Raw genomic sequence first — 26,077 nt, forward strand, 5'->3', positions numbered from 1 at the left:
GTTTCTGCCGGGGCTAGGTGACTTTGTGTTGGGGCGTGTGAAGGAAACATCGACTGACGGGGGGTAGTATCACCGCTTCCAAAAATCCTGGCTTTCTAGGCAGCGACATCAGGCCGAAACGGAATTATCCGACTTCATTTGCCTGATGTTTATCGGATTCCCTCGTCGTTTCTTCAGCCGCGGGGACTGACCCCAAGAAAAGCTTTACATTCTGGAAGTAGCTCCTGGGTTGTCATCTTAAGCCCCATGAAAATATCGATCCGCATTTTTCAGCCCAGACTAAAACCGTAACTGTTCCTTTCCTTCTTGCTTTATTTATGTCATGCTTTCTCTTGTCTGCTTGGAAGTGAATTTGTTGTCAGATGCTTCCCTAAATGGGCCTCTCAGGCCCACCACAGAGACACCAACTCGTTCTGTTTACAGGTTCCCAGCTCAAAACCAGCAAAGATTTAAGAGCTAAAAAAAGCTTACAAGCAATTTTTTCTTCCCACACAAACGCTTCTGATACCCTGAAAGGTACCTGTTATTTCCTGAAGTGAGGCTAACTGTGTAACTGTAATGCTTCAAGTTAAGTAGGCAGCTGAAGTCAGACCTCCTGCACAGTGTGTAAGAAACAAGGGATAAACAAAGGGACATATATTATGCCCTTCTGAAAATCAACTTCACAGAAAATATGCACTGAATGATACATGATAATGGGGAAGGAAATGCCAGCTGCCTTAATGAACGGTGGTAGGCAAAACTGGAAAAATAAATTCTATAATAATCTCTTATTATATTCCCTTTGACATAAACTAATCTTGACCCAGAACAATAGTGTTACTTTCCAAGAGAAAATAACCGAGATGCAGCTATAATCATGATTGAGTCCAATGCAAAGTGGTTTGTATTTTCTCTTTGTTGTTAAAATTTTGCTTCATCTGGTAAATTCTGTGGAAAAGATGGGAACAGGGGGAGCAACTTCTAGCTGAGGCAGAAAGAAATGCCAGTTGCTGCCTCTTGGTGGCTGGGAAGAAGCTGCTGAACTTCAACCCAATGTATTGCCTTTCTGCTGAAGTCCCAAGGAGCACCTGCAATGCTTTGGGAGAGCGGGAGGGTACTTGTGTTTCACTTCAGCTCCCAACTCACCAAACAGCCCAGAAAGCAGCCAGACACTTACTTTAGGACTGGTGGGCACTTCATCCATTTCATTAAGGATGACTCAAGGGTTAGGTCTGCGTTTCTGCTGTAAGGATGCATGTGTTATTACCTCTGTTGGGTTTCTGAGCAGGTTACTTGCTTTTGTATTGCTCAGCTCTGCAATGGCAAAGAATAAAAGAAAAAAAAAAATGGAAATCCTTGAGAAACATCCTCATCTAGAAAGAGCAGATGGGTGAGGAAGATTCTCCCTCCTACTTACCCAAAGCTGCTGTACACCACTGTACTGCAAGAGTCTTCCCTAGGTCCTCTCCTAGGCAAGGAGGATGTAAGAACCTCTACCAAGAGCGCGGTCAGCCCCCACCTAAATGGTAGTTATGGAAGGAGTCTGCACAGTTGGCGTGGTTGTGTATCCCTTCTACACCTCCGTCCATTCCTGTCTTACCCACCTGGTGCTATCCAAGACCCTTCATCAGGCGAGGAGGTTGCAGATTAAGTGTGCAAGCTCTGGATGCAACTGCAGAAGCGTGTGTGTGTATATCTGCAAGCAGGGCTTTGTTTGGCTCGTTCCTCCAAACAAACAGAGTTCATGCTAAGAAGCTTCCACAGAATGTATTTGTAACTTTGTGGGTTTGCTTGTGATCTGGCACCTTTTAAAGTCAAAAGACTACTCTGCACCTTCTAAATCTTTCCATGACCTCTTAGTGCCTAAGATATGGAAGCTTAAAACTGTGGCGGAAGGGAAGAAAAGTAAAATGTGCTCTCACAAGGTGTGTGGTAGAGGCATGTTCTTTATTTCTGTGTCTTTATTCATAAAAAGGCAATGCATGCTTTACTATACATTATTATACATAGTTTTTATACTGTGATAAATATAATTAAAATATCAAACAGAGAAACCCAGAAAAAGCCAGACTGGTTGAGATCAGTGGTTAAACCAGTATCCTGTCTCCAGCACCGGCTGGTATCAGATGCTGTAGATAAAAGTAGAAGAAACTGTATAGTAGCCTGTTACGAATTAACATGCCCAGGAGAGAAGTTTCTTCCTGACCCTCATCAGTTAGTGGTCGACTTACATGCCAAAGCATACATTACTATACATGCTCACATATTTATATCTATCTATACCAAGAAGCATGTCACAAAATGCTAAATCAGACTCCAGGTACTTTCGCTTACAGGGAAGTCATTACGAGGAAAGAATTTTTTTCACTGCAAGCGGCTCACACAGTACATAACTGGGAGAGGGAAAGGCAGCTGAGATTCGCAGCTTAATATGGGAAACTACTTTTGCAAACAGCACCTGAAATATGCACCTTTTTGAAGATGTTTTGGGGATTTTGATTACATGTCTCAGTAGTATCTCATCCCTCTGCGTAGCTTTACTTATGTGATTAAGCAAATACTCACATGTGTGTAAGTACTTGTGAAGTGACCAGTTAAGCAGATTTCATGTTAGATATTCCTTTTTTCTGAAAATCATAGGATCACAGAAAAAAGGGTTGGAAAGTTCAAGGCAATGTTGACCATTCTGTATCACTCCTGACAGGTGTCTCCTCCAGCAGGTTCCCGGGAGCCACCACCCCAGGGATTACAAACCCCACAGATCTGTCAGTGCTTTGTCTTCTTTATACCAGTGTTTCCTAATTAATGTCAATCTTTTTGGCTTCAGTTTAAGCCCATGTTTTCCTGTCCTACCCACCAGATACAGACAACAGATTGTCCCTCTCTCTTGAATTGCAATTTTTGTGTTTGAGAACTGTTTCTTTGTTTCCTAGCCCCCTTTTGGACTGAAACACCTTATTTCCCTACTTCCTCACTGACATGTTTTCTAGATCCCCAGATTCTCTTCACATTGTTCCATATCTTTCCCAAAGCGTGATGCCCAACATCAAATAAAGTAACCCAGCCAAGATCTCTCAAAGACAGAGGAGTGTGGAAGGATTACTTCACATGTCTCAAAGGTTATATTCTATTTTATACAATCTGGATGGTGGTTTTTTCCAACACCACATAAGTACTGAGACCCTTATGCATTTTCCTTTATTGCTTTCCATTTTCTTTAGACTATTTCCCCAATGCCTGCCAGTGCTCAAATCCAGGATACAAGAGGTTTTCTACTGCAGTTACACATGGATGCTGCTGCTGATTCAGCATATAAAATAGGCTAATTAATGAGCTTCGGAATAACCACCTCCCCCCAGGCTTGTTAATATGCTTGGTTTTACCTAAAGGGATCACATAGATTCAAAGACAAGTGCTATCAAAAGAGAAATGCAAGATACATTAAAATAATGCAGCAATACTACTATATGGAGTAAATTTCAGGAAAAAAGATTCAGCATGCTATTTTTCTTCATTAAAGGTGATGAGCTCATAAAACCTTTTAATTAGTCAGAATGATGTGAATGACTCGTCAGACCTAATTTTAGCAGCCTAAAGTTAGCCATCATTTCCACAACAGTCATCTCATCTCCTTCAACAATAAATGGAGAGGGATGAACATTTCCAGGATAAACATACCCTGTTACCTTCAGCTCTCTAAAAAGCCAGAGTAAGGTGGCATGAACTCCCCTGTGAATACAGAACACTCCAGTAACCACAGAGAGCCTTGACCAGTAGGCAAACACTCTAATTTTTTGGTGGCTGAGGTCAGGTGAGATAAATCCCATTTTAGGCAACCACAAATTCAGAGATAATTATTTTTATGTTAGCATGATAATTAAACACAATGCAAATTAACTGTAGCCATCAGGGGAAAAAAGCATGTTGAGATATTGCTTATTGAATAATTAGAGAGATGTGCAGAGCGTGGAACCTCCACATCACAGACAACTTCAAAACATTAACATTTTCCTTTCTTCCAAATTGAGCTGACAGCTGAGTTTGTTGAATTTCTCTGTGAAGGATCATTTTTACACAGTCATTTCAGATGAATAAAAATATTTCATTTTGACAAAATCACACTGGTCTCCAGATTGATCTTTGTCTTTTTAAAGAAGCATAATATACTAAAAAAGAAAAGCAAGGCTGACATTCTGAAATGAAAGATGTTTTGATTTGAAATATTGCACAGCTCACTCTAAAAACATGATCTTCTCTCCGAGGCTCAACCTGATTTTGCCGATTTCAGTTTCAGACTTGAGGTCCCGTTTTGATTTCTGAACGTTGCAAATGAGCCAGTTTGGCCAGCCCTCCCAGCCATCAGAGCCACGTAACAAAACCTTCACGCAGCCCCAAGCCAGCTGACATACCGCATACCTCAAGCTGTTGAAGGAGTGGCAGTTCTGGGAATGGCTCACCACTAGGAAATGAGAAAAGCTCTCCAGGATCCCACTGTGGATCCCACAGGACTAGGCAGGGTGTAAGCAGGTTTCCAAAGCTACCCAGTAATACTGGGTTCAGCTATTCTTGCCAGTTCGCTCCTTCCTACAAGGAACAGCCCCATAGATTCACCAGTGTAGCCCTGGGATGAGGGCATCATCTGAACTGCTGGCGAGGTGCAATGAAAGAGTAATCGTTTGCTGTGATGGTGGGGGAGTTTCAGAGCCTCCTAGAGAGACTGGGAACTGGCCTTCCAAATAAATTAGGCAGCTTTGAAAAATCTGACCTAGAGGGCACACTACATTGTTTTTGTTCCCTGCCTAGATCATTATCTACGTCTGGGTATGTCCAACATTGGTCCCTGCAGGGTAATAAAGTTTACAATAAGTTTGCTCAAGTACGGTAGCTGTCTAGTCAACCCAAATGTAAGCTGTTTTCTTGTGCCAATGCTAATCTGTTACTGATACCCGTGCTCACCAGTATGAAGCGCCTTCTAGCAGCTCAACAATGTATTACAATGCGGGCACGCTGTCAGCGAGGTTTATAACATACATACTTGGGCATATGAGTTCATTGTTTATATTCTAAAAGCTATGCTGGGAGAATTTGTTGGAAGTGATTTGAATTGCAGTAAAAAAGCTAGACTTGGGACTCTATTGATAGACTACTCAAGGTCACAGCTGCTTTCTGATAAGGAATTTCTCCAGAAGGCTGATTGACAGCTGTCACGAGGTCTTCTGGATCTTCACAACTAGTGATGAGAGCAACTGCGCTAAATGACTTTTGGTTAGTACTAAATGACTTGATCTCCAGTGCTGACGTCTCTGCCACTTTTTCCCGCGTCTTCTCGGTTCGGTTCCATTCTTGCTCCTTCCGATCCAGTTGCATGGCACTGCAGTGAGGAGCATAAACTTCTGTGGTTTCTTCAAACTGTAAGCAATCCACCTTATAGTATTTTTTCTTTACATGTAAGACATCGTTAAACCTATGGCCCCAAAGAATCTCTCTGGGGACGTACGAGCTTCTTGACTGATGTGACGTTCCTGTTGAATCACCTGTGTAGACAAATGTGACCAAGATTTCAAAGTTGTCCTTGGCCAGAGCTTTCCGGTCTAGACCATACAAGGGGCTCTCGCTATCAATTTCATGTACGACTGTCACTGGTGTAACGAGTATGATCTGGTCATTTAGCAACTTCAAGTCCTTGTATTCCATTGTCATTCTCCCCTCCTTGTCTTCCTTGTAGCGCAGAAGCTGAGCTCGTACAGAGCCCTCAACCATGTGATTTGGCCGGAAATCCCCAATGCGCCACATGAGGCAGAATTTATCATCTCTTAAGCCAACTACAGCATAGTAGCTGAAACGAATGGTTTGAGCTCTTTTTCGAGCTGTGGCCATTTTAGCCAAGGCTGCTCCAATTATGAAGGTGTCAATAATGCAGCTTAATACTGACTGTAGGATAACCATGAGGATTGCAACAGAGCACTCTTCTGTAACACAGCGGTAACCATACCCAATGGTCGTCTGGGTTTCGAGGGAGAATAGGAATGCTCCTGTGAAGCTATGGACATTTGCAACACAGGGGGTTATTTCTTCATCGTTGAATAAATCTCCATGCTGGATCGCTATCAGCCAAAAGACTAGTCCAAAGAACAACCATGAAAGAACATACGACAATGAGAATATCACAAACATATGGCGCCACTTGATGTCCACCAGTGTGGTAAATATGTCCACTACGTAGCTCTCCCATTCCCCAAAGATGTGTTTGAAGTACACGTTGCAGCTGCCATCCTTGTGGAGAAATCGATTCTGCAATCTTTTCATCCCCTTTTCAGGGCTTTCTTGACAAGTGCCTTGGTAACTGATCTTATTTCCCTGTATGTTTACAGGCCTATAGCAACCACTCTGCTCAGTCATCTTTCTCATATCTGCCTCGTGGAATCAGTTTACAGAACACACTTGTGGTCCCAGTGGCTATTTGTTTTCTTTGTTCATTAGAAATCTATGAAATAAAAGAAAGAGTTTATTTTTGGTTTAATTTCCTATGCCAGAACTGTGTAACACCAAATCTAAATACATTCACTCTGTGGCCATCATGAGCAATTTTCTGAAGAGCACAGACTCTGACATTCATTACACAACATAGCTCAAAAACTTAGGCCTGGAAATATGAGGCAGCTAGCAATTCAACTAGCTAGAAATGTCCATATCAATAGTAAAATTTGGTATCTAGATGAAAACAGAAATCAAAAACCTTTGTGATGACCCCACTGTGAGTATCTCTCCCAATGTTCCGGTGAAGTAACATTCAAATCAGGATGGGCTTTCATGAACAGTCACAGGAATGGCATGAACCCTCTTAAAGTTAGCCAAATATCTGAGGTAGTTAATTATTTGTTTGTTGCATGTTTGTTTTCCTCCATTAGAAGAAATGCCTCGGAAAACACCCTCATTTAGACATGAGACTTCAGTAGCATGAGCAGGCAAGTTCAGTCCTAATGTGTTTTAACCAGAAAACGTATCAAACCCACAATCATTCATCACTATTTGTGTTTCAGTATTGCCCAGAAAAACCTGGTCATGGAATTGAACTTTACTGGGCTAGTGCTACAGAGACATATTTGTTCAATTTGTAGAAAAGTATTTACATTTCAAATGAAAAAGAAACCTCTCTGAGGTCCTGGAAACCCTCTCAAATCATTCCTTAAAACAAATAAACAAAAATAATCTGGCTGCCAAACTGTATTTAAATTTTTATTAATAAGTTTGAAAAAAAACATGCTATATGTTAATAAAATTCATGGATGACACAAATTTAGGAAGTGATGTGGATTAGGAGATTCCTCTGTCGGATCAGAGAAAAAATGGATGTCTTTGCAGATTGCAACCATATGAACTTCAGCAGTACGAAGTGCTAGGCTATACGTTTAGTGACTAATAACAAGAACTTATGTTAGAAACTGAGACCTCATCAAATGGAATCCAATAAAAAAGGAAAGACTTAGCTGAAGTAATCAGTTACAGGATACTTATGAATTACTTGTAGGATACAGCACTGAAAAAGGCAAATGCCTTTTCCTGCAGGTCTCCAGCTCATTCTACAATATCCCAACCGCTAACACATAAACCACTGACAAGTCAGAAGTGATAGGGTACACAGCTAGAACAATTCAAAATTTTTGCCATAGATATCTCTGATATCTAACTGATATTTCTGAAGGAAAAAAAGCTAATATTTTTGAGGAAAACCTGTTGTTTTTCTTCAAAAAATTGTAAGTTTTCAATGGAAAAATGACAAGTACTTTTCCCATTTTTAAGCTGGTTTCAGCTGACAAAAGTTCAGGTGTAGGTTTACAATGAAGCCAATATATTCATGGAAAATGAATTCAAAAAAAGTTTCCTAGTGGTAGTCTTTTTCCTCAGCTCTTCATTCACTTTGCCTGAGTATAAATGACTGCACACACTTCAAGGCAGAAGAGAGTCAGGCCCATAGAGTGTAATATATATTGGATGGACTAGATTAACAGACCGAGAACTCTTCTCTCATCCAAGGAACAATGACAAGCATGCATAGACACTATTCCAAAAACACTTAAAAGCCAAACATAGTTTCCATTTCTTTTTTCTTTTCTTTTTTTTTTTTTGTCAGTACAGAAATGAATGTGACATATGGTGTCGTAGCCTCAGAATGTGGCCTTCATTAAAAATCACAACATTAATGTTTCCAAAAATACTTCTTGGAATACAGTCTTTGGAAACATTCATATGACTTGCTTTACTCATAGCTTTAAACAAACAGTGTAGCCTAGTCTATTGAAGACTCTTGACCTAACATATTATAAGTCATATTTAACAACAAACAAAAACTGGAAACTGTTGAGTTATTTTTTTAAGAACCTCATAATGTGAGGTGTGAAAATGAAGCAAATTGTAATCGGGAGCCAATATAATCTTAAATAAAAAACATACTAAGGCTTATACTGTTTTTCTTATTGACTGATTCAAACTAGAGTTCCTTGAAAATACTCACAAACATCCTGGGACTCTAAAAGGGACTAAACAGTTCATGAATCAAAGACTACTGAGTTGATTCCACTCGCTGCTGTTGCCATCAGCAGATCATCATACTTCAAAAATGGTGTTTTGTTGGCACCATCTTTGAATTTTGTTGGTGCTGGCAAGAATCACGGACTGTCACACATGCAGCTATGTGGCAAAGTCCACTCTGATTTTACAGCAGTCTGTCACACACAGGAGACAACTTTGATTATGAGGCATGTTGCATTAGGAACTCTGACTCTACTTAGGGTGTCTCCTAAGTACTGGTTGTAGTAATATATGTATGCTCATGGATGTCTGTGATGGGTTTTTGACTGGTATAAATGAAGCCGTGTAGTAAGATGCTAGATCGGATTTTGCAAAACAATCAAAAGTATGTCTGTAATAAGAAAGGGAATGTGATGCAGAGCTTCCTAAACCAGAACCAAATAATCTAGCCCTGAAGCTGGATGGAGTGAAAAAGAATCAGTGCAGAGCAACACTAACAGACATATATTGCTCTCAGGATCTGAGTTAATCTTTCTCCGTCATGTTGAAAATTGGATTGCTTAGAGCCATTTGGCATTGCACAGTGGAGACGTGCCCCAGATGACCTAAAATCCCAAATGTGCTTGAAAGTCTTAGGAAATAGCCTCCTCAGCCACTCAGAAACATCTAAAAATGTTGCCCGGTATTTTGGGTGTGCTTAAAGGTAAGCCAAATCTGAACTTTTCCAGGCTACCTTTTAAAGTCTCTCGAGTACAATAATAATCATGCATCATAATTAATAACTCTTTTACATTGTCTGATGTTGCTCAGAACATTTAAGTCTAAAAAACCATCCTTCAATGTTTCTGAATTATGTAAGTCTGTATTACGATCCGTACTTCATTCATGGGGACACTTTTAAACAGGCACGTGATTTTCCTATTCCAAATGAGAGGCAGCGAGGCTGTGAAGCCAGATGTTCATTGCTCACTCTACTGAGACACACTGCCTTTTGCAGAACAGTCTGAAGACTATTATTATTACCAAATTTTAAAGGGGAGAAGATCACAGACTTACAACCAGACTTATGAACTTAAATCTTCAGAGCCATTTCAAAAATCTTATTTTTCAAAATGGAAATATTTTACACATCCCTAAGAAAGCCATATGAATTACATTAAAGGTCCTACTACCTGGTAAAGATTAACAAAGGGGGTGGGGGAGGATTTAAAAACATTCTCTACTCACTAAAGCTCATGGATCGGTTGCTGCAAATGATTCTCAGATGTTGCCAGGAAGCGTTTTCACCTTCCTCTAACACTAACACACAAACCCTCGCCCTTTTTTTGTTTTGCTTTTACCTTCCATGGGTTTTTTCCCCTTTATTTCTGGGCATGTTTGTACACATCATGAGCCTCCTCTTGCATACTGTTCTGTTGTTCAGAGGAGGAAATGTGCTGAAATTTGCAGTACTTTTGCTAAACATTCTTATAAATGTATTCTACCACCCCCCAATAAAAACTTATCAGAGATAAAAATGGAGCAGTGAAGCTAGGCAGGAAGACAGAAATAGAGAAATGTGAAAGATTTCATTAGGATAAATGGCAGAGAGGGTTCAGAAGCTCTTCTAAAGCATACATATATCAGACTCAAAGTTCAGAAAATCAGCATACATTCTTAATTATCTAAGCTAAGGTTAGGATCTGACGGTGTTGGATACTGAAGCATGCTCAGGGACATACAGAACTGCTCTGCAAACCTGTGTTCATGGGGTCTGCATATTGAACCCCAAACTGGTATCTTTGAAAATTTCACCCCAATTAGATATGGGAGAAAGGGAAGTAAATTCCTGTATTTCAAAGGTCATAAAGCAGTGCAGTGGCAGAAATCGGAACAAACCCAACACAGAGCGAAGAGCCACCACAAAGCAAACACTAGCAGAAGAAAGCCTTTTTATCATATTTATCATTTTCATCTAGTTCCTCTTGAACAGAGATGCTGTACCAGAAGAACTCGAACTCTCAATTTTCATCAACTTGCTCAGAACAACAGTACCTTAAAAGCCTTAAGCATTAAGTTTAGCCTTTTAAAGGCTTCCACTAAATGTAATTGTCAATTTAATCTTGATATTTTGAGTTTAGGGCTCAGTGTTTTATGAGGATAATCCCTATATTGCACCTTAACCTAATACCTAACAAGTTGTGGCTACGCCCATTTTATGACTATATTTTCCCATTATGTAAACAAGTAGGGGTGAATTTTTGTTCAGTGACAACTTCAGTCAACAGCCTGTTTGTAAAACATTAAGCAAAACAATGTGAAGATCTTGGTTCCAGAATAATGCTGTTCTGAGATTAAATCAAAAAGAAAACAACTCGAAACCTCCAAATGAAATTGGGTACTCTCACTCTAACCCCACACAGATGGAAGTGGATCTCTCTCTCTAGCATTGGTTTAGCAATCACCTCAGTTTCCTGCTTCATTTTGGAAATGGTCTGAAAGGTTTCCAGTTTTAGTCATTGTTGTGTAACCCTGGAAGACTTTCAGCTCAGAGACCAGAAATGTGACAAGTAAAAACCTTTTGAGCTGCTTTGGAATTGACTCAAATACTTGTTCCTTTAAAAAAAAAATCACCACCCACAAAATCTAAATAAATCTATTACAGGACAGCATTGAGACTCTTCCTTCCTTCTTTCTTTCCTTCCTTCCATTCACTCTTCTTTGCAAAGGGACTTAACTTCTCCTGATACTTACAGGCAGTCTTTCTGCTTCCGATACGTAATCCCCAGAGCAGGGTGGGCACGCATCATGATTCACCGTTTGTGTGTCTGATATCATGAGCACCACATGACTGCCCCACCACGTTGTTTGCTAGCCGTCCCCAACAGGTATGCTTCAGGACACGTGAAACTGGGCTTGTAAACCTACTGCCTGCTTGGCTTGTAAGTCTGAATACCCTTAGCCCACAAGATATATTTGCCTTTATGGTGCAAAACTTTCACTCGTCTCCTCTGGCAGAACAAAAAAGCGCGATCATGTCACGGTTTTAGAAAGCATCAGATATTCTTGGTCTCTACGGTCAGACCTGAGAGCCTGATAAGCACAACTTTATGTTACAAGTGGTTTTTTCTATATTTATTGTTCCTCGTCTCAGCTCAGGTCCCCACAAATGACTAAAGGGCATGGCTACAAGGGGAGAGGGAATGCAAAATCCCCTACACTGAACCCAGAGCCAGACCTCTAGGGAGCAAGGATGTAGGAGAGGGGTTCCCACCACAGAGCAGACTCAGAGCACTTTCAGATCAGTGTATGCCTTTGTGCTGACTTTACAGGAGTGGAGAACACCCCAACAGGAGCTTCAATCACAGAACTTTCTTACATCCGTAGCAATGTCTTTGAAGCCACTGGAGTGAAGCTTTTAAATGGCTCAGCTTTCCCTTTAAAATAAAAGTTTCGTTGTTCACATCACTTCAGCTTAGATGACTGAGTGCAGAGGAGGTTGGTAGGGCTGCAGTTCACCAACCAGCAACAGGACTGTCTCAAATTGTAACACACAATTCTGCAAGCATCACCTTACAAGTAACACCTTTCCTCTCTCCATCATTTTGTGTATATAGGTCTTTCAACCACAGAAAAGAAGATTGCAAATACAGAAATAAAAGAAAATTTTGAATAGGCTAAGCTCAGAGCTGGAGAAAAAGGATTTTTCTTAGACTTCTTATTCAATACCTCCGTACAGAGACAAGTCCTAAAGTATCAATATAAAAGTGTTTGTTTATTAAACATTTTAAAAGATAGACATAAATAGCACAGAGCAGCAGACCTTTGCATAGATTTTAAAGTCATGCAATAGTGCTGTAATCTACACTGGAACAACTCACAGTAACAGATATATTGACATTTAATTCATCTAAGTGAAACCAGATCTCCTTAAAACAAAACCAAAAAAAAAAAAAAAAGAAAGAAGTTTGGCCCCTTAGGTTTGAGAAGACAGACTCTGAAAGTTGCTCCTTGATGAAGGCTGGTTGCCTGTTTCAGAGCCACAGGACAGGCTAAAAGTGAACCAGCCCCCTGCTTACCACTCAGAGCAACTCCCAAAATCTGTAGAAAGCTGAAAATGTCTATTTTAATTTATTCGCACTGTATGCACTGCATGGTTTTAGCCAGGAACAAGCAGTGGAAACACTGAAATACCACGAGAAATGGAAAGTGCTGGCAACTTGAAACTCTTGATTTCGGGCCTCACTGCCATTCTTTGTCTCAGACAATTTGGCAGGGGTAAAACCTAAAACTGTTGACTCTCTTCCTCTTTTTAACCCTCAGCCCTCAGCAGCTCCTGTACCAGGGTGACCAGACAGCGTGCACTCGACAGCACCATGCCCGCACCAGCCTCCCCTAGAACAGACGTGGGAACAGCTAAAAAGATGTATTTTATATCCAGTCTTTTTCCTCTGGAAATCAGTAGCCAACCTATTCCTTACTTCAGCAGGCAGAATCCCCTGGGCTTTAATGCAAGTTAGCTGTGAGGCAACTGACTACAAGTGTTAGTGCTAATTATCATTTCCTCCTCCCTCCTCCCCTGACACACTGATGTCTGCGCCGACGCACAGTGAAGGTTTATTCCAATAGTTCTGCAGATGTGTACAGTGGGATTTCTGCACACATTGAACCTTATGGATTACATTCAGCCTACAGAGGCACAGAAAAATGCTTCGAGGAACTTTTCCACCAGATCTTGTTGGCAGGGAACAGTAGAACAGTTTGTTGCAGCTCTTAATAGACATGATGTAATAAAATAATGTATTCAACAATAGGTAAGTGGCAGGTCATGAACAATGATAGAATCAGATTAGATAATGCTGACCACTTCCATCTCACGGAGCCAACACCCTCGGCTCTGTTATTTGCCGCAATTCAGTGCTGTTATATCTCTTCTCAAAACACAACAGGTTATTAATAATGTAGGATTTTGGGGACAGGCAAGAGCTAATATTCCAAAAGGGTTCTTCTAGTCTCAGGGGCTGTTTCCTTTACGTCACATTGTGCAGTTCTGCTTCCTGAGGCAGAAAGCGTACTCCTTTTTTTTCCTGTTTTCTGGAGTACATTGTAAACCAAATATCCAGGGAAGGGCACTGTGACATAAGAACACAGAGTCACTGTCTTTCCAGTTGTGCTCTTTATTCAAGTATGTCTGTCGAATAAGAAAGGTAGAGATACGGGGCTGCACTTCTTGGGCCACCACAATTAGCTCCTGCAGTCCTATGTACTTTGGTGCTCCCTGGTCCTGGAGCTCTCTGTCTGTGCACACATAGCAAAAACAACTGAGAGAAGAAAAGGTTACGTGGTTTTAACCAAAGGGTTATGTGAAGATCAGAGAACCCCTTATATTGCCTGTGCAAGTTTTAATCCTGCCAATTCAAAAAGCTGCAGCTTTGACAATGGAAAGCCTTGTGTTGGTGTCAATGGAGTTTGGATCAGATGCCTTGCTATTGTATTTCATATAAGGAATAGAATAAAATAGAATCCCAAGTTAACAGCATGAGTGAGCTCTGTTCAATAGATGAGAGAAGTAAGATGTGAGTAGGAAGCCTGAGGATCTCTGATTTTTTTTTTTTTTCCCAACACTAGTAGAAGTTTCTCTAAGAAGTCGCTTGACACCAGTTATTAACTTCTAAGGGCTATCCAGGGCAGACAGGAACACTTGCAAGTTTCTGCTGATCTCAACTTTGGGCTACTGACCTCAGCAGGAATTCCACTATAGTACTCAGAAGCTGTCTCATCTCACCTAATAAAATATCCCAAATGCCAATTAAATCACCAAAGCCTTTACATTTTCAAAGCTAAAATAAGGTCTAACAGTGAAAATATCATTTTGCATTACTTCTCTGAGGAAATGGAAGGGAGAAGGAAAAAAAATCAAAATAAAACATGTAAATAAAATGAATCACATCCACTATGACCTAATTTTTTAGGAAATACCACAAAGAAACCTGCTGTCTCAGCTTACTAAACTGATTCCCAAATCAAAGAGGTTGAGAGAAGTATTAGCTAAGGATCAAGTCAAACAATGTATCAGTGCTTTTTTTTAGGAAAAGCACCAGAAAATTCTGTGACTGACATTAACACACGCAGTCAGATAAACCAGGCAATCAAATAGTGTGCTTCAAGAAGTTAATTTGTCAATCATAGCTAGGGTCAAGAATCACTATTTGCTGTTCTGAGCAGCTTTGTATGACTCTCCTTTCATTTGTGAACATAGATACAGCAGAATTCCACCTCTGTCATGCCTAAATATGATTTTCTCTCTACTCTGGTAGAAGATATCATGTAGCTCCTATGACTGGAGCTGCTCAGCCAAGGCCCATAGTCCTAGATGGCATCCCGAGTTTCAGGTTCTTCAAACCAAAACACGCTTCCACATTTGTCGGCCTATATATGTCACCACTTTTTAAAAGCCTGTGAAATATATTAAATCTTTTCAGAAGTCAGAGGCCTGATCCAAATCCTACTGAAGTCAGCAAAGGGGTTGTCTTTGATTTCTTGTTTTGGATCAGATCTAGCTGTGGGGTTTCTTAGTATCACCACAGGCAGTATTCATCGTTGCTCTTCAAAATTGGCTTGGCTTGCTGGAATTACAGCAATACTTTCTAAGGAACAAGGGCTTTTTCAAACCTTCATTTTCTTTGGTTCACAGACTTTGGCAGAATGTTGACTTTCCATATTGTTACTTAACTCCGCTGAGGTCTATAGGAAATTTGGGAATGGGATGCTTCTTTCAGAGATGGCTTTCAACACCTTGTAGAGCAGATGGCTGAACCTCTGTGTACACATCCTCATGAGCCTCTGTCTCAGCATGGCTGCATGTGATCTGGAAAGGCAGGTTACTCTGAGAACTCAGTAGCTGTTTTTTCAGAACTTATACTCAGCATGGTGTTGGCCACTCTTGTTTTCAACTGTCATTTTCTTCCCAAGTTCAGTGGTCTAAAAACAGTATGTTGCTGTTTTGCAAGTCAGATGATTAAAATAATGTAGAAGTGGAAAATCACGTGTATGTGTGTGTGTTTGGACTGTACATTTAAGAATTTTCCTTTTACCTTAGTGCGCAGGCTGCATAACTTCATTTCTGGTCTCTTGAAGCTGTCCCACAGCTTATTCCTGATCACCTGAGTGAGTTTCTGTACACAGCGATTAGTATTTTAGGAAATATAAAGATAGGCAGAATCTCCTCTTAAACCTTGTCTCTTCTCCCCCAGCTTTAACACATCATTAGATAAGTCACTAATTCCTCTAAAGATAGGAACATTCATCCTGAATCAGAGTTGAGTTTCATTTGTGCCAGTGCCTACTCTTTAATGGTGGTCCACATCAAATATTTAATGGGGTAAACTTTATTCATCATTTATGGCTCCATATACGAACTTTCTCCTCTCCATCCAAAAACATGTGTAGCAGACAGATTTAGTGCTTAATTCTTAAGATCCTTTTCAATATTTGCACCAATACTAACTATGACACCCTGATGAGTCATTACCCTTATCAATATCCCATTCTCTGGCATATACCACTCTGTATCAGTGTTTCTCAGATCTAACCCATGTCTTTTTTCATGTCCTCTCACTGTCCTGCTTCTTAGAGTTGTCTTTTGGGCATATTCTGAATTCTCAAAGGTTATTGAGTGAATATAGCTTTTATTCTTGCTGTGCTCTTGCTTTCCACACTGTGCATATGGCATTCATTGCAACAGGCACTGAAAATGGCTTTCACAATCCGCCTTACGCAGTTTAAAAAGATACTTTTCATGATGGTGAAAGCCTTAAATCCTGACCTTGTTTTATTTTTTATTTGATTTGTGTTGACTACTACTGACATTTTTAATGTAATTTCCTAAATATTTTCTTCTTTGGTTTTGTACCCATGTTTCAACCACTGTATGTCAAGCTTGCACTTGCCAGACTGGTTTGTCAGTAAATCCCAATGACTTCTTCCATGGGCTCCCCAAGGAATAGACCCTTCAATAGTAGGCAATCAGTTTCTTCAGCTCCTGGAGGGCTGGACAGGAATCCCAGGCAAGGCATGTGGGATAAGGACAATCTAAGACCTAAGGCATTGGGTTTAAATCTAAGAAAAACATTCATGCATATGTTTAACTATAAGCACATAATAAGAATGAACATAAGACTACTTCAGCTCTTCCTGAGACTGCAGCCAGAGAGGTGGAATACTTGTTGAAGGCTTTACAACAAACCACTGGAGGAATGCAACAAACTGGTTTCTCAGCCCCATCATAATGAATTTATTCAATCAGCAAATCCCTCAGCTGTCTAAGGGAAAGTTAATACATTATTTTTTGTTCAAAATACCAAACTGTTTCCAAAAATGGCAGTGCTTATTTAAAAGATATATATATATATATATATATATGTTGCCTTTAATAAAAAAAAGTTAATTTGGGGGGGATAATAGGACTTTTGTCTTCCAGTGATTTGCACAGAGGCTGTCTATGCCTCCCTCACTGCCCATGATCTGTGCCTCTATGGTTGCCCTTTGCATGGAATATTTTCACTCAGCAGCACTACTAACTGAACGAGCTACTTATGGGAGGTTCAGCTCATTTCAAGATGTTTGTGATGACCTGTTCAGTCAGCTGTGTTTTTCCTGTTTCACTTCTCAAAGGCAAACACTATGAACAAGCGAGCAGATCTTATCAAGACGATGTTAACAAAAAGACATCAAATAAAAATCTGTTATATTACAAATGTCAACACTCACGAAAAAAAGATATCTAAGCTACAGTAGAGTTGATTTTATTGCCAAAGCGGTTCCCAAAGCTTGTTTTGAGAAGAAACTTTTGTGTTTTTCCTTATAGGTGCTGTGGACCTGTGAAACAAATGTCTGTCTTGTTTATTACACATTAACTTTACAGGGGTGCTGTCATCAGAGACAGCAGCATGCCTAAATAGAATTTCACACTCTGGTTTGAAATTTCCTTTCACTGTCTCCCAATCCACTCTGAATCAGTTGGGAGTTACATAAATGATTGGTCAACAAAATTAAATTCAGAAGTGATACGCCCAGCCTAAGTGGGAGATGTTTTATCCTATATTTTCCCTCGGTCATTTTTACTCCTGTTTTCACTGAGTAAAACTGATTAAGAGCATCACTTTCTCCTGCCACAAAGCCAGAGTCATTCAAAAGTCACACAAATCCGTAGGTGATTAATTAAACTGCAAATCACTATCAAGGCCTGACAAGCTGCGAATCACATGAGCTTGGACTGGTGGCATTCTTCCTCTGGAACATTTTGTATAGTGCTAAGCTGTATTCACTTCATAATGAAAAGATCTTCAGGGAATGAAGTCTGTGAAAAACATAAAGTGGTGTTTCCCACAGAAAAAGCAAGTCCCACCACTTGGGTGTCTTAGTCTGGGAGCAACTGCAATGCTGATTACACTCAGGAGAGAAAGTACAGATTTAGGAGACTAAAAAGTAACCTAAAAGGTTCTGGAAGGAAGCCAGAAGTACTGTAACAAAGGGAAAGCAATCTGAAAACAATAATGTCCCAAAACATCCTGCAGAAAGAAGCAAGGATGAATCTCCAGTCCATATGAATGCTAGATAGATGAAGTTATCTCCAGCTACTGCCAGCACAAACATCATTTACGGAGCTTGACAGCTGCACAGCAATTAGGAGAGGAGCTTGTGTTTACTTGTGTTTAAAGGCAGAAGCGGCAAGTGGGTTCCAGCAACATTATGACGCGTGTTGATAATTATGATATTATGCCATTGATTTGGTCTTCGGGTGTTTTTCAAATCAGGGTTTCAGATCTCTTTGTTCTCCTGTGTAAAATTCAGCTTTGAGGTCATTCTTCGCCTTACACACCCTTGGCTGTTTATGAACATCCTCACAAACTCAAAGCCCATTTCCCATTGAGGAAGACAAGAAACAGGTTGTGTCATTGTCTGGCTCAATTGTTCTTCATAACTACATAATAATTCCAAAGAGAGGCATACTTACTAGCTTGAAGTTTTATTGTTGTAAAAGCCTCATATCAACAATGAAAGGATATGCATGGTACCAGACAAATGATTGAGGAGAATCTGCTTTTCATATTAAAGGAACATGAATGAGAATGACATCCATCTATTTGAAAGGAAAATTGGTAGAAGGTTCAATGGGGTACCCACCTATAATGAATGTTGAGGGCCATTTCTGCCCTCTTGTCACCAAAACAGATGGCTCTAGACACCTATGTGTGACAGCGATCCCCTACGGACATCCCAAAGGATGCCAAGCCAAACCTTTTAAGCTTTTGGCTTCGGGGCAGAGGGGCAGACCTTGGCACCCTAACCTGACATTTCCTTAAGGCTGCAGGAAACAGGTTCTCCTGTCCTGATCTTATGCATTGTTGCTCCTAGCTGTGGCTGCATTTTATTAGTTTAGACAGCACTCTGGGATCTTTCAGAATAAAAGGATCGTTATTGCAGAAGTTGGAAAAATGTCAGCAGAAGGGATGAAATACTGCCCCATGCCCTTGCCATGCTGAACAGGGAATCTTTTCTTCCAGTGTTAGTTTAGGACTTAATCCTGCAAGGTCTTGTCTGTCAGCAAATACAATCAGGTTTAAGAGCATGAATAACCATCCTAGAAATCACTGGAAACTATTTTGTTAGTGTAAAATTAAGCAAGTGCAGAAGTTCTGCAATAGACTTGGACCAGAGTACTCAGCACCCTGCAGAAATGAGCCTTTAGTTCTTAGAACCATTTATTGTGTCCAGAGCAGCCATTCATTAGGGCTTTGTGCAGAGAGGTTGAATTTCACTCACTTGGAAGATATTCTTTCTAACCCCCTGAGACACAGAGACTCTTTGGTTGATTTGGAAAACAAAATGATTAATGACATTTTACAAGTTTTTCCACTAAACAGATTTCAGTTGAAGTCTGTCACAAGCTAAAGAATTTGCAGGAATAGTGTCAATCTGATGACATAGTGGCAATAAATCCTATTGTACTGGATTACGTTTTTACCCATTAAAATGCTTTGACCTATTGTCATCCAAGTAGAACCACATTCCACTGGCTGTTCAAAAGGTTCTGATTTCACTCTCGATTGTTACCGGGGAAACTGCACCTCAATCCAAAACTCTGCCGCACCAATCATTTAACTCAATTTGAATGGACTCATGTAGATAAAGCAAAGCACTAATTACTTATTCCCATTGAAAAAGTCTAAATCAAATCTTTCTGAGACCTGAATAACAGAAACTTATAGAAGTTGTTTGAGGGTTACTTGGTTTTTTGTATGAGGCACCGATTGCCTCATTTCTTTGGGGAATAGCTAGCTGTGGCAACAAAATACCATGAAAAGATTAATATTCTTAGTCTATCCAAAGCAAGACTGCACTAGAAATCTCACCACAGGCCACTCCTGGAAAGAGTTCTCACTCAGTTGTGGAAAACTAAAAGGATTTTCATTAATACTCAAACAGCTGGTTAAGGCTTGCGAGTAGAAATAGAAATATTTGAATTTTCCCATTGAGATTTCTGGTGGAAAGTAGGCTGTGTTTTATGGCATCTACTTTTATATGTATTAAGTGAATATCATCTCAGTTGTTCAGTTTTGTCTTAATATGATCTATCTTTGAGTGGGAGAATGCCAGTTAGAAAATGTGCATGTTCTCCCATAGCTGCTAAGGATCAGCATTTCTTGGACAGCAAAATGGGCCATCTGGCCGTGTCAGAAATCAGGTCAGTAAAGTCAGCTCGGGTCTGACCACTGCCAGCATGCAGGCTTGCAAACAAACAACGAGGTGATGCTCGTACTGCAACACAGAATCAATGCCCTGATGTTGATGTACACAAAAGTAGGTGCCAACTGGAAAACAGTTTGAGAGAAAATGTTTTCAAAAGAACTGGAGATCTTTTGTGTTCAAAGTTGCCTCAGGAATGGAGATGCCTTTAGTTCTTATACATGGAAAATTTCCAGTCAGTTTTACTCTTTTAACCAGATGAGTCTTAATTTCACATCGCCTAGTGAATCCCTGTCTTGGTTTTCCTTTGGGGTGCAGGAAAACTTGTCTGAAAAATGGTTGTTCACTGAAATTGCCTCTTTTCAGTTTGTTTCCCAGGCTGTTGATTTTTATCAAATGTCAATTCTTAGATCTTCTCAGGCTAGTATTGACCTACTATCCTCTACCATGTTGACAGCAAAGAGAAACCAAAAATTCAATACTTCCTCAGCTGAATCTTTCCACAGGAAATTAAGGGCTGAAACGCTCTCCGCTCTTCCAATTCTCCAATCCAGCGTGTCACCACAAATAACATTTGAGTAGCTGAAGCATATTCTCCCCTGTCTGCACTCTTAAAACACGGATTTAACTGCTTTAAAAAGAGGAACCAGTGCTACTATCATGACTGCAAACTACAAAAAATGAACAGTTCCTTGTGAAAAGTAACACAATGGCTTCTTGGATTCCAGAACTGCTTCCTGCCAGACAGGACGGACAGCTAGTCTGCTTTTACAATGTAAGAAGAAAAGATGAAGAATCAAATGAAGGTCTTATCCTAATTTAAAAAGCAAACAGAAAATAAATCTGAGGTTGGTTTTGTTTGTTTGGCTTGTTTATATTTCTCATATGGTATTTTAATTGCACAATAGGTTACTGGAAATGGATGTTCTGTTACCAGATATTCTCACCAAAAGCTCATGGTGAGAATATTGGGCAAGAAAGGTAACTAATAAAAGAAAGAACAGCAAGGCATCAGCCAATCTAGAGAATCTTAGTCACATCGGAGAATACTAAGCGAGGTGAATTAGCAGTGTCCTGCTGAAAGGCAGAATCTTTCTCGGTATGAAGTGTTTCTCTCCAAGAACTTTTTGATCTTTCCAAGAACTATTCAGAACCTTTACTGGCAGAAGGGTTTCTCAGATTGCAACCCTTTTGTCTGAAAAGACTTCTTTTGCAAAAGTTTGTTTCTTTAGAAACAGTTTCCTGAACAAATGACTGATACATCAGTCCCTGCTCTTTCTGCCTCCAGAATGACAGATATAGAAATCTTGGTAACACTTGTATTTCTGACGTTTCTTCCCTTCTGTTGCAGTGCTGAGTTGTTACAGCTACACTAATGAAGCCCATCTAAAATATGGATTGCCTGGACATTGCCTGAATTTAGCAAGTTTGCAGCTGGTTAACTCTGATTGATCAACTGACATTTGCTAAGCAGTGCTAAACCATTTATCACCATGTACTATAATCTTGCATTTGACAGTACATAGATCAATTGTCCAATCTCTAGGGAGCTTGGCTGACTTAGTAGCACCAATTTTGTTACATCAGTACATTCACACTCTTTCAAAAGCAGTAATGAAACAAGTGCATCAGAATGTTTGCTCCCATTTCAAAAATGCCCGTCAGCATTGTAGAATGTGGCATGTAGATGCCCCAAGCCTGCTTTGCATTCCTTTAAATCATGTAAACAAAAGGAGAGAAGAGAAGAGAAGAGAAAGCAAAAAGAAGATGCAAAAGTGCTGTGAGTCTTAGTGAAGTCTTTGCAGTTCATGAAAGCTAAAGAATTTTCCTCCTTTCTTTCTTTCTTTCAGTGACTAATTTCTATTACTGTAACTAGCAGTAGGAATGTTTATCCCCACCAGAACTGAAGCATTCACTTCCTCTTCTCCATCTCCTATGGTCACTTGAAAAAGCACTTCCCTCTCCATTCTGGCTCTGGCAGGAAAGCTTATAATAATACTACAAAAAGCACTATCTATAAAAGAATTTCTTTTGTGTATTAAAAGCTTATAGTCTCACTCTGTATCACCATCCCCAAGGGGAATGAGTCAGGGGTAATAAGAAACACCAGCTCAAAGTTCCCAGGAGACCACACTACCAGAAGAAAGGAAAGTGAAGTAACGCAAGGACATTGCGAACTTTTTTATAGGAATGGTCATATGGACAGAACACCTCACAGACCCCCCCTTCTCTAATCCGGATCACCTCTGTCTTCTTACCGGGCTCACAGCTCTGTTGTGGCCGCTGCCATGAGAGGAGAGCTTCAATCCAAAACTATGGCCCAGGCACAAGCATTTGAGGAAGTTTAACAACAAGGAAGATGCAGAAGCCGGTATTAAGTAACCAAACCCCTGGCAAGGGCATCGCAACCCATGCAGTGAGCAATGCAACGATTGTATTGTCTGTCTTTGCCATCTTTCAACTTGTTCTGTCTGTTGGGTTAGTATTACTAGACAGGTTGTCTTCAGCAGGCACACCTTGGCAGTAGGAGTGAAAACCCTAAATACACAGCAAGGAAAGGAAATCCTGTCCAGCAATTTGCCTTCTATATGACCTTCCCAGACCCTCATCTTACTTAGAAAGATATTACAGTGTTTTCAGTACAGTTTAAAGTGTTTGTTCAGGATTTAGAAATATAGAAATAGGGGTACCTCTAACGTGGGTGAACATAATTCTTCCTTTCTTACATTTGTTTGTGGATTTTCATGGCATACTAGGGGTCAGAATCTCTCAGCAGACTCCTTACACATATACGTTTGTGCACAGCTACACATTCACACAGGTCCTCACGCACAGACACTCAGATCTAACAAAACTGTGTCCATTCTTGTATTTCAGGCCTTCACTACTAGGCCCCCTCTACTACTATTGTTCCAACAAACTGGCTGCCCAGACCAGACTCATAAGGCAAGCTCTGGGGCAGAATGATTCTTCTGACTCACACTCATTTCAGCCAAAATTTCTCACAGTCTGTAACCTTCAATTTCCTCTGGTATGAGCTGAAAGTGCCTCTGCTGGTCTGCCCTCCTAACTCAAGAATTCATGCGGGCAGTTTTGCTGCACCTTAGCTTTGTTCCTCCTCCGGTAATGACAAGTTGGATAAACCCCACCAGAAACGGACAGACAGGAATGGAGGAATGTAGGACTGCCAAACTGGATCGGACCCACAGTCTGTCTGGTCTTGTATCCTGTCTCCACCAGTAGCTAATACCAAATGCTCCAGGAGAAGGTGTAAGAGCCCTGCAGTAGGCAGCCTTGGAAGAGTTTCCCTCCTCTAACAAGTTCTTATCCTGATCTTCAGTAATTAGAGGCTGGCTTCAGCCCTGAAATTACACAGCTTAATATCCTTCCCAAACATGTATTCATACAAGCGCTAAAGCTCTGCCTCTTTTTAATATTCAAATGAACACAAACTCACCTTCTGAATTTCAGAGAGAGAAACTGTGTTTCCAAACAACTAACAAGCTGCCAGTTTACATGCAAAACACACTTCCAGTTGAACAAGATAAACAGTTTATTCCCATATAGGTTGTTTAGTTAGTTTAAAACTCTGTAAGGTAACAGAATTTCTGTTTACATGTACACACACAGAGACAAGCATAATCAAGGAAATGAGAAACGGGCTTTACCTTAAAGTCTTCTGAGATCTGAAAGAATCTCTGCTTCACTCCCTCCTTTCTTTTTCTCTGTCTCTCTCCCTCTCTCTTGCATGGCTGGACTGACAGGTTGGCAGAGCTGAGAACGACAGGTTGGGTTTGTTTTTTTAGGCACAACTCCTCCCCCTCTCAAAGAGAGAAAAAAATGCAAGACTGTTTGGGAAAAGTTCACAGAAAATCCCATCCTTTCAGCACATTAGAACTGACAAGAAATACACTACATTTGGGAGCCCAGCAGTTTTCCAGGTTTTTTTTCTCAAAAAGTCTCAATGTCTACTTTGCAGTAAGTATGAAGCAACTAGAGGATTTACACCAGGAACTAATTTGAACCCAAACCTTTCCTATTTCTCTGATAACTGATACAACAGGTAATTATAGCCCCTTTAAGGCAGCCTTGACAAGAGGATTTTTGTAGAAGTGGAAAGGGCTTTTTGCCTGCAGCACAAATTATCTTTGGGCCTTGGATTTTACCCTTGCATCCCACCACCACTATGTATAATAAAAGTCACCAGTAAATGTCCGAAGTCCTCATCTTTCCCCCAGAACCCTCTGCTGCTGCCAACCTGCCCTCACCCACAGCAGAAAGCAGGTTACTTTAAACTCTTGTGCTACTCCATCCTCCGACTTGGTTGCATAGAGATCAGCTCACCTTCTGCCACTGTCACCTGAAATGTGAGAGTAATCCCAGGGAGCTGGGACGGATCTTTAGCAGGCCACATTGGCCACAAAAAAGAGGTCAGTGTAAAAAGAGGAGTATGCAGTACAGAGCAATACTATCAGTTGTGTGCTTCCACGGGCCTTCCCAGGTGTTCTGGCTCTCCAAGACAAAATACATTCCTGGAAACTCCTGCTACTACAAAGTTTTTTAACTCAGCCCATTCGAGAGTGTCACACACAAGATGCAGACGGCGATCTTACCCTGAGCCTATCAACAAGGTCTTCAGATGAACTCTGCCTGCTCCCACTTCTGTGCACTGCTGCTGCTTGTGCCTGTGCCCACCTGGCTACAGAGCTTTGCTTTTGTTTTTCGTTAATATTTGTTAATAATTTGTTAATAAATGCCGAGAAAGAGAAGCCAAGAGGTTGGCGGCTGGTAATGGAATAGCTTCTACGCTCCCACTTTCCTGCAATCTATCAAAAGAATTGAGAGGCAAGTCTCTTTTGTGCTCTAATACTTTTCCTAAAATGGCAGTTTGGGCACAAATCTGCAATTTCTATGGCTTGTTCTCTGCAGAGTAGCTGTCTCTCCTTACCCCGCTGTTTCAAGCAAGCATACAGTAGTCTAATGACAGTCATCTGCATAAATTTGCATGACAGACTCCTTGAATAGAATCCATATCTCCTCTGGGTCAGATTTGCAGCAGGTTTATAACAATGAAGTTTCAGAGACTTCCTTTACCTGTGTCACTATGGCTGGCATTACAGTATTTAGTATGCTGATGAGCAACAGCTCCGCAAAGGCGTAAGTGTTCCAAAACCTTTGAAAAAAACCCAGCCAGTTTAATTTAACATCATGGTGAACTAGATTAGAGGTGAATTCAATGGGTATCACACAAAATAAAGATGACATCATATACAATAATGTCCAGTTCCACCTCTTGCTAGCTCAGCTTTTTCTCTTATACCAGGGGAGGGCCATGTCCGTCTATTCCAGGACCGACTTCCATTCCTCCCTAGTGTCCTGCAAAATGCATTTTCTTTCTGTCTTTTCTGTCAGGCAACTGTTCTTAGTCGTGTTCAGCTCCCTACTTAAGATTTCCACAGAGATAACACAAATGCTCAGAAATCTTTCCTGCCAGTGGAACAAGTTAACTGAACCCAGACAAAACTGGCCAGGGCCAGCACCAAAGTTCAGTGATAATGAATCATGGCTGAATGCACCAGTGCCTGCTGAGTGCCTCTATGAAGTGAGAAACTGTTCTTAAGGTTACAGCATGGTAACAGTCTTCATGTTTCTGCCTTAATTTCTAATACAGATGCAAAGGGGATAAGAATGTATTAGCATTAAGTGTGTGCCAGTCTCAGCATTACAGTATCAAAGGTAGATTTACTAGCAGAGAGATCCAGCTGTAGCTTGCTTTGGCACTGATACATAAGTCTTCTCAGTCCTCCCTCCTCAGCGTTATGAGGCTGGAGATCCAGAC

The 26,077-nt window shown here is 40.6% G+C and overlaps 1 protein-coding gene across 1 annotated transcript; it reads right to left on the reverse strand.

The window, feature by feature from the left end:
- Positions 1 to 5,100: 5,100 nt before the first annotated feature.
- Positions 5,101 to 6,390, reverse strand: KCNJ16 (potassium inwardly-rectifying channel, subfamily J, member 16). The gene has a single exon (XM_010578581.1). The coding sequence runs from the start codon at positions 6,388 to 6,390 to the stop codon at positions 5,101 to 5,103; it is 1,290 nt and encodes a 429-aa protein (XP_010576883.1).
- Positions 6,391 to 26,077: the final 19,687 nt, after the last annotated feature.

This window comes from Haliaeetus leucocephalus, unplaced genomic scaffold (assembly GCF_000737465.1).
Source record: "Haliaeetus leucocephalus isolate CR32 unplaced genomic scaffold, Haliaeetus_leucocephalus-4.0 Scaffold646, whole genome shotgun sequence".
Classification (NCBI taxonomy): domain Eukaryota; kingdom Metazoa; phylum Chordata; class Aves; order Accipitriformes; family Accipitridae; genus Haliaeetus; species Haliaeetus leucocephalus.

Coding starts and splice junctions, on each gene's coding strand:
- KCNJ16 (XM_010578581.1), bottom strand. CDS start 6,390: ATGAGAAAGATGACTGAGCAGAGTGGTTGCTATAGGCCTGTAAACATA.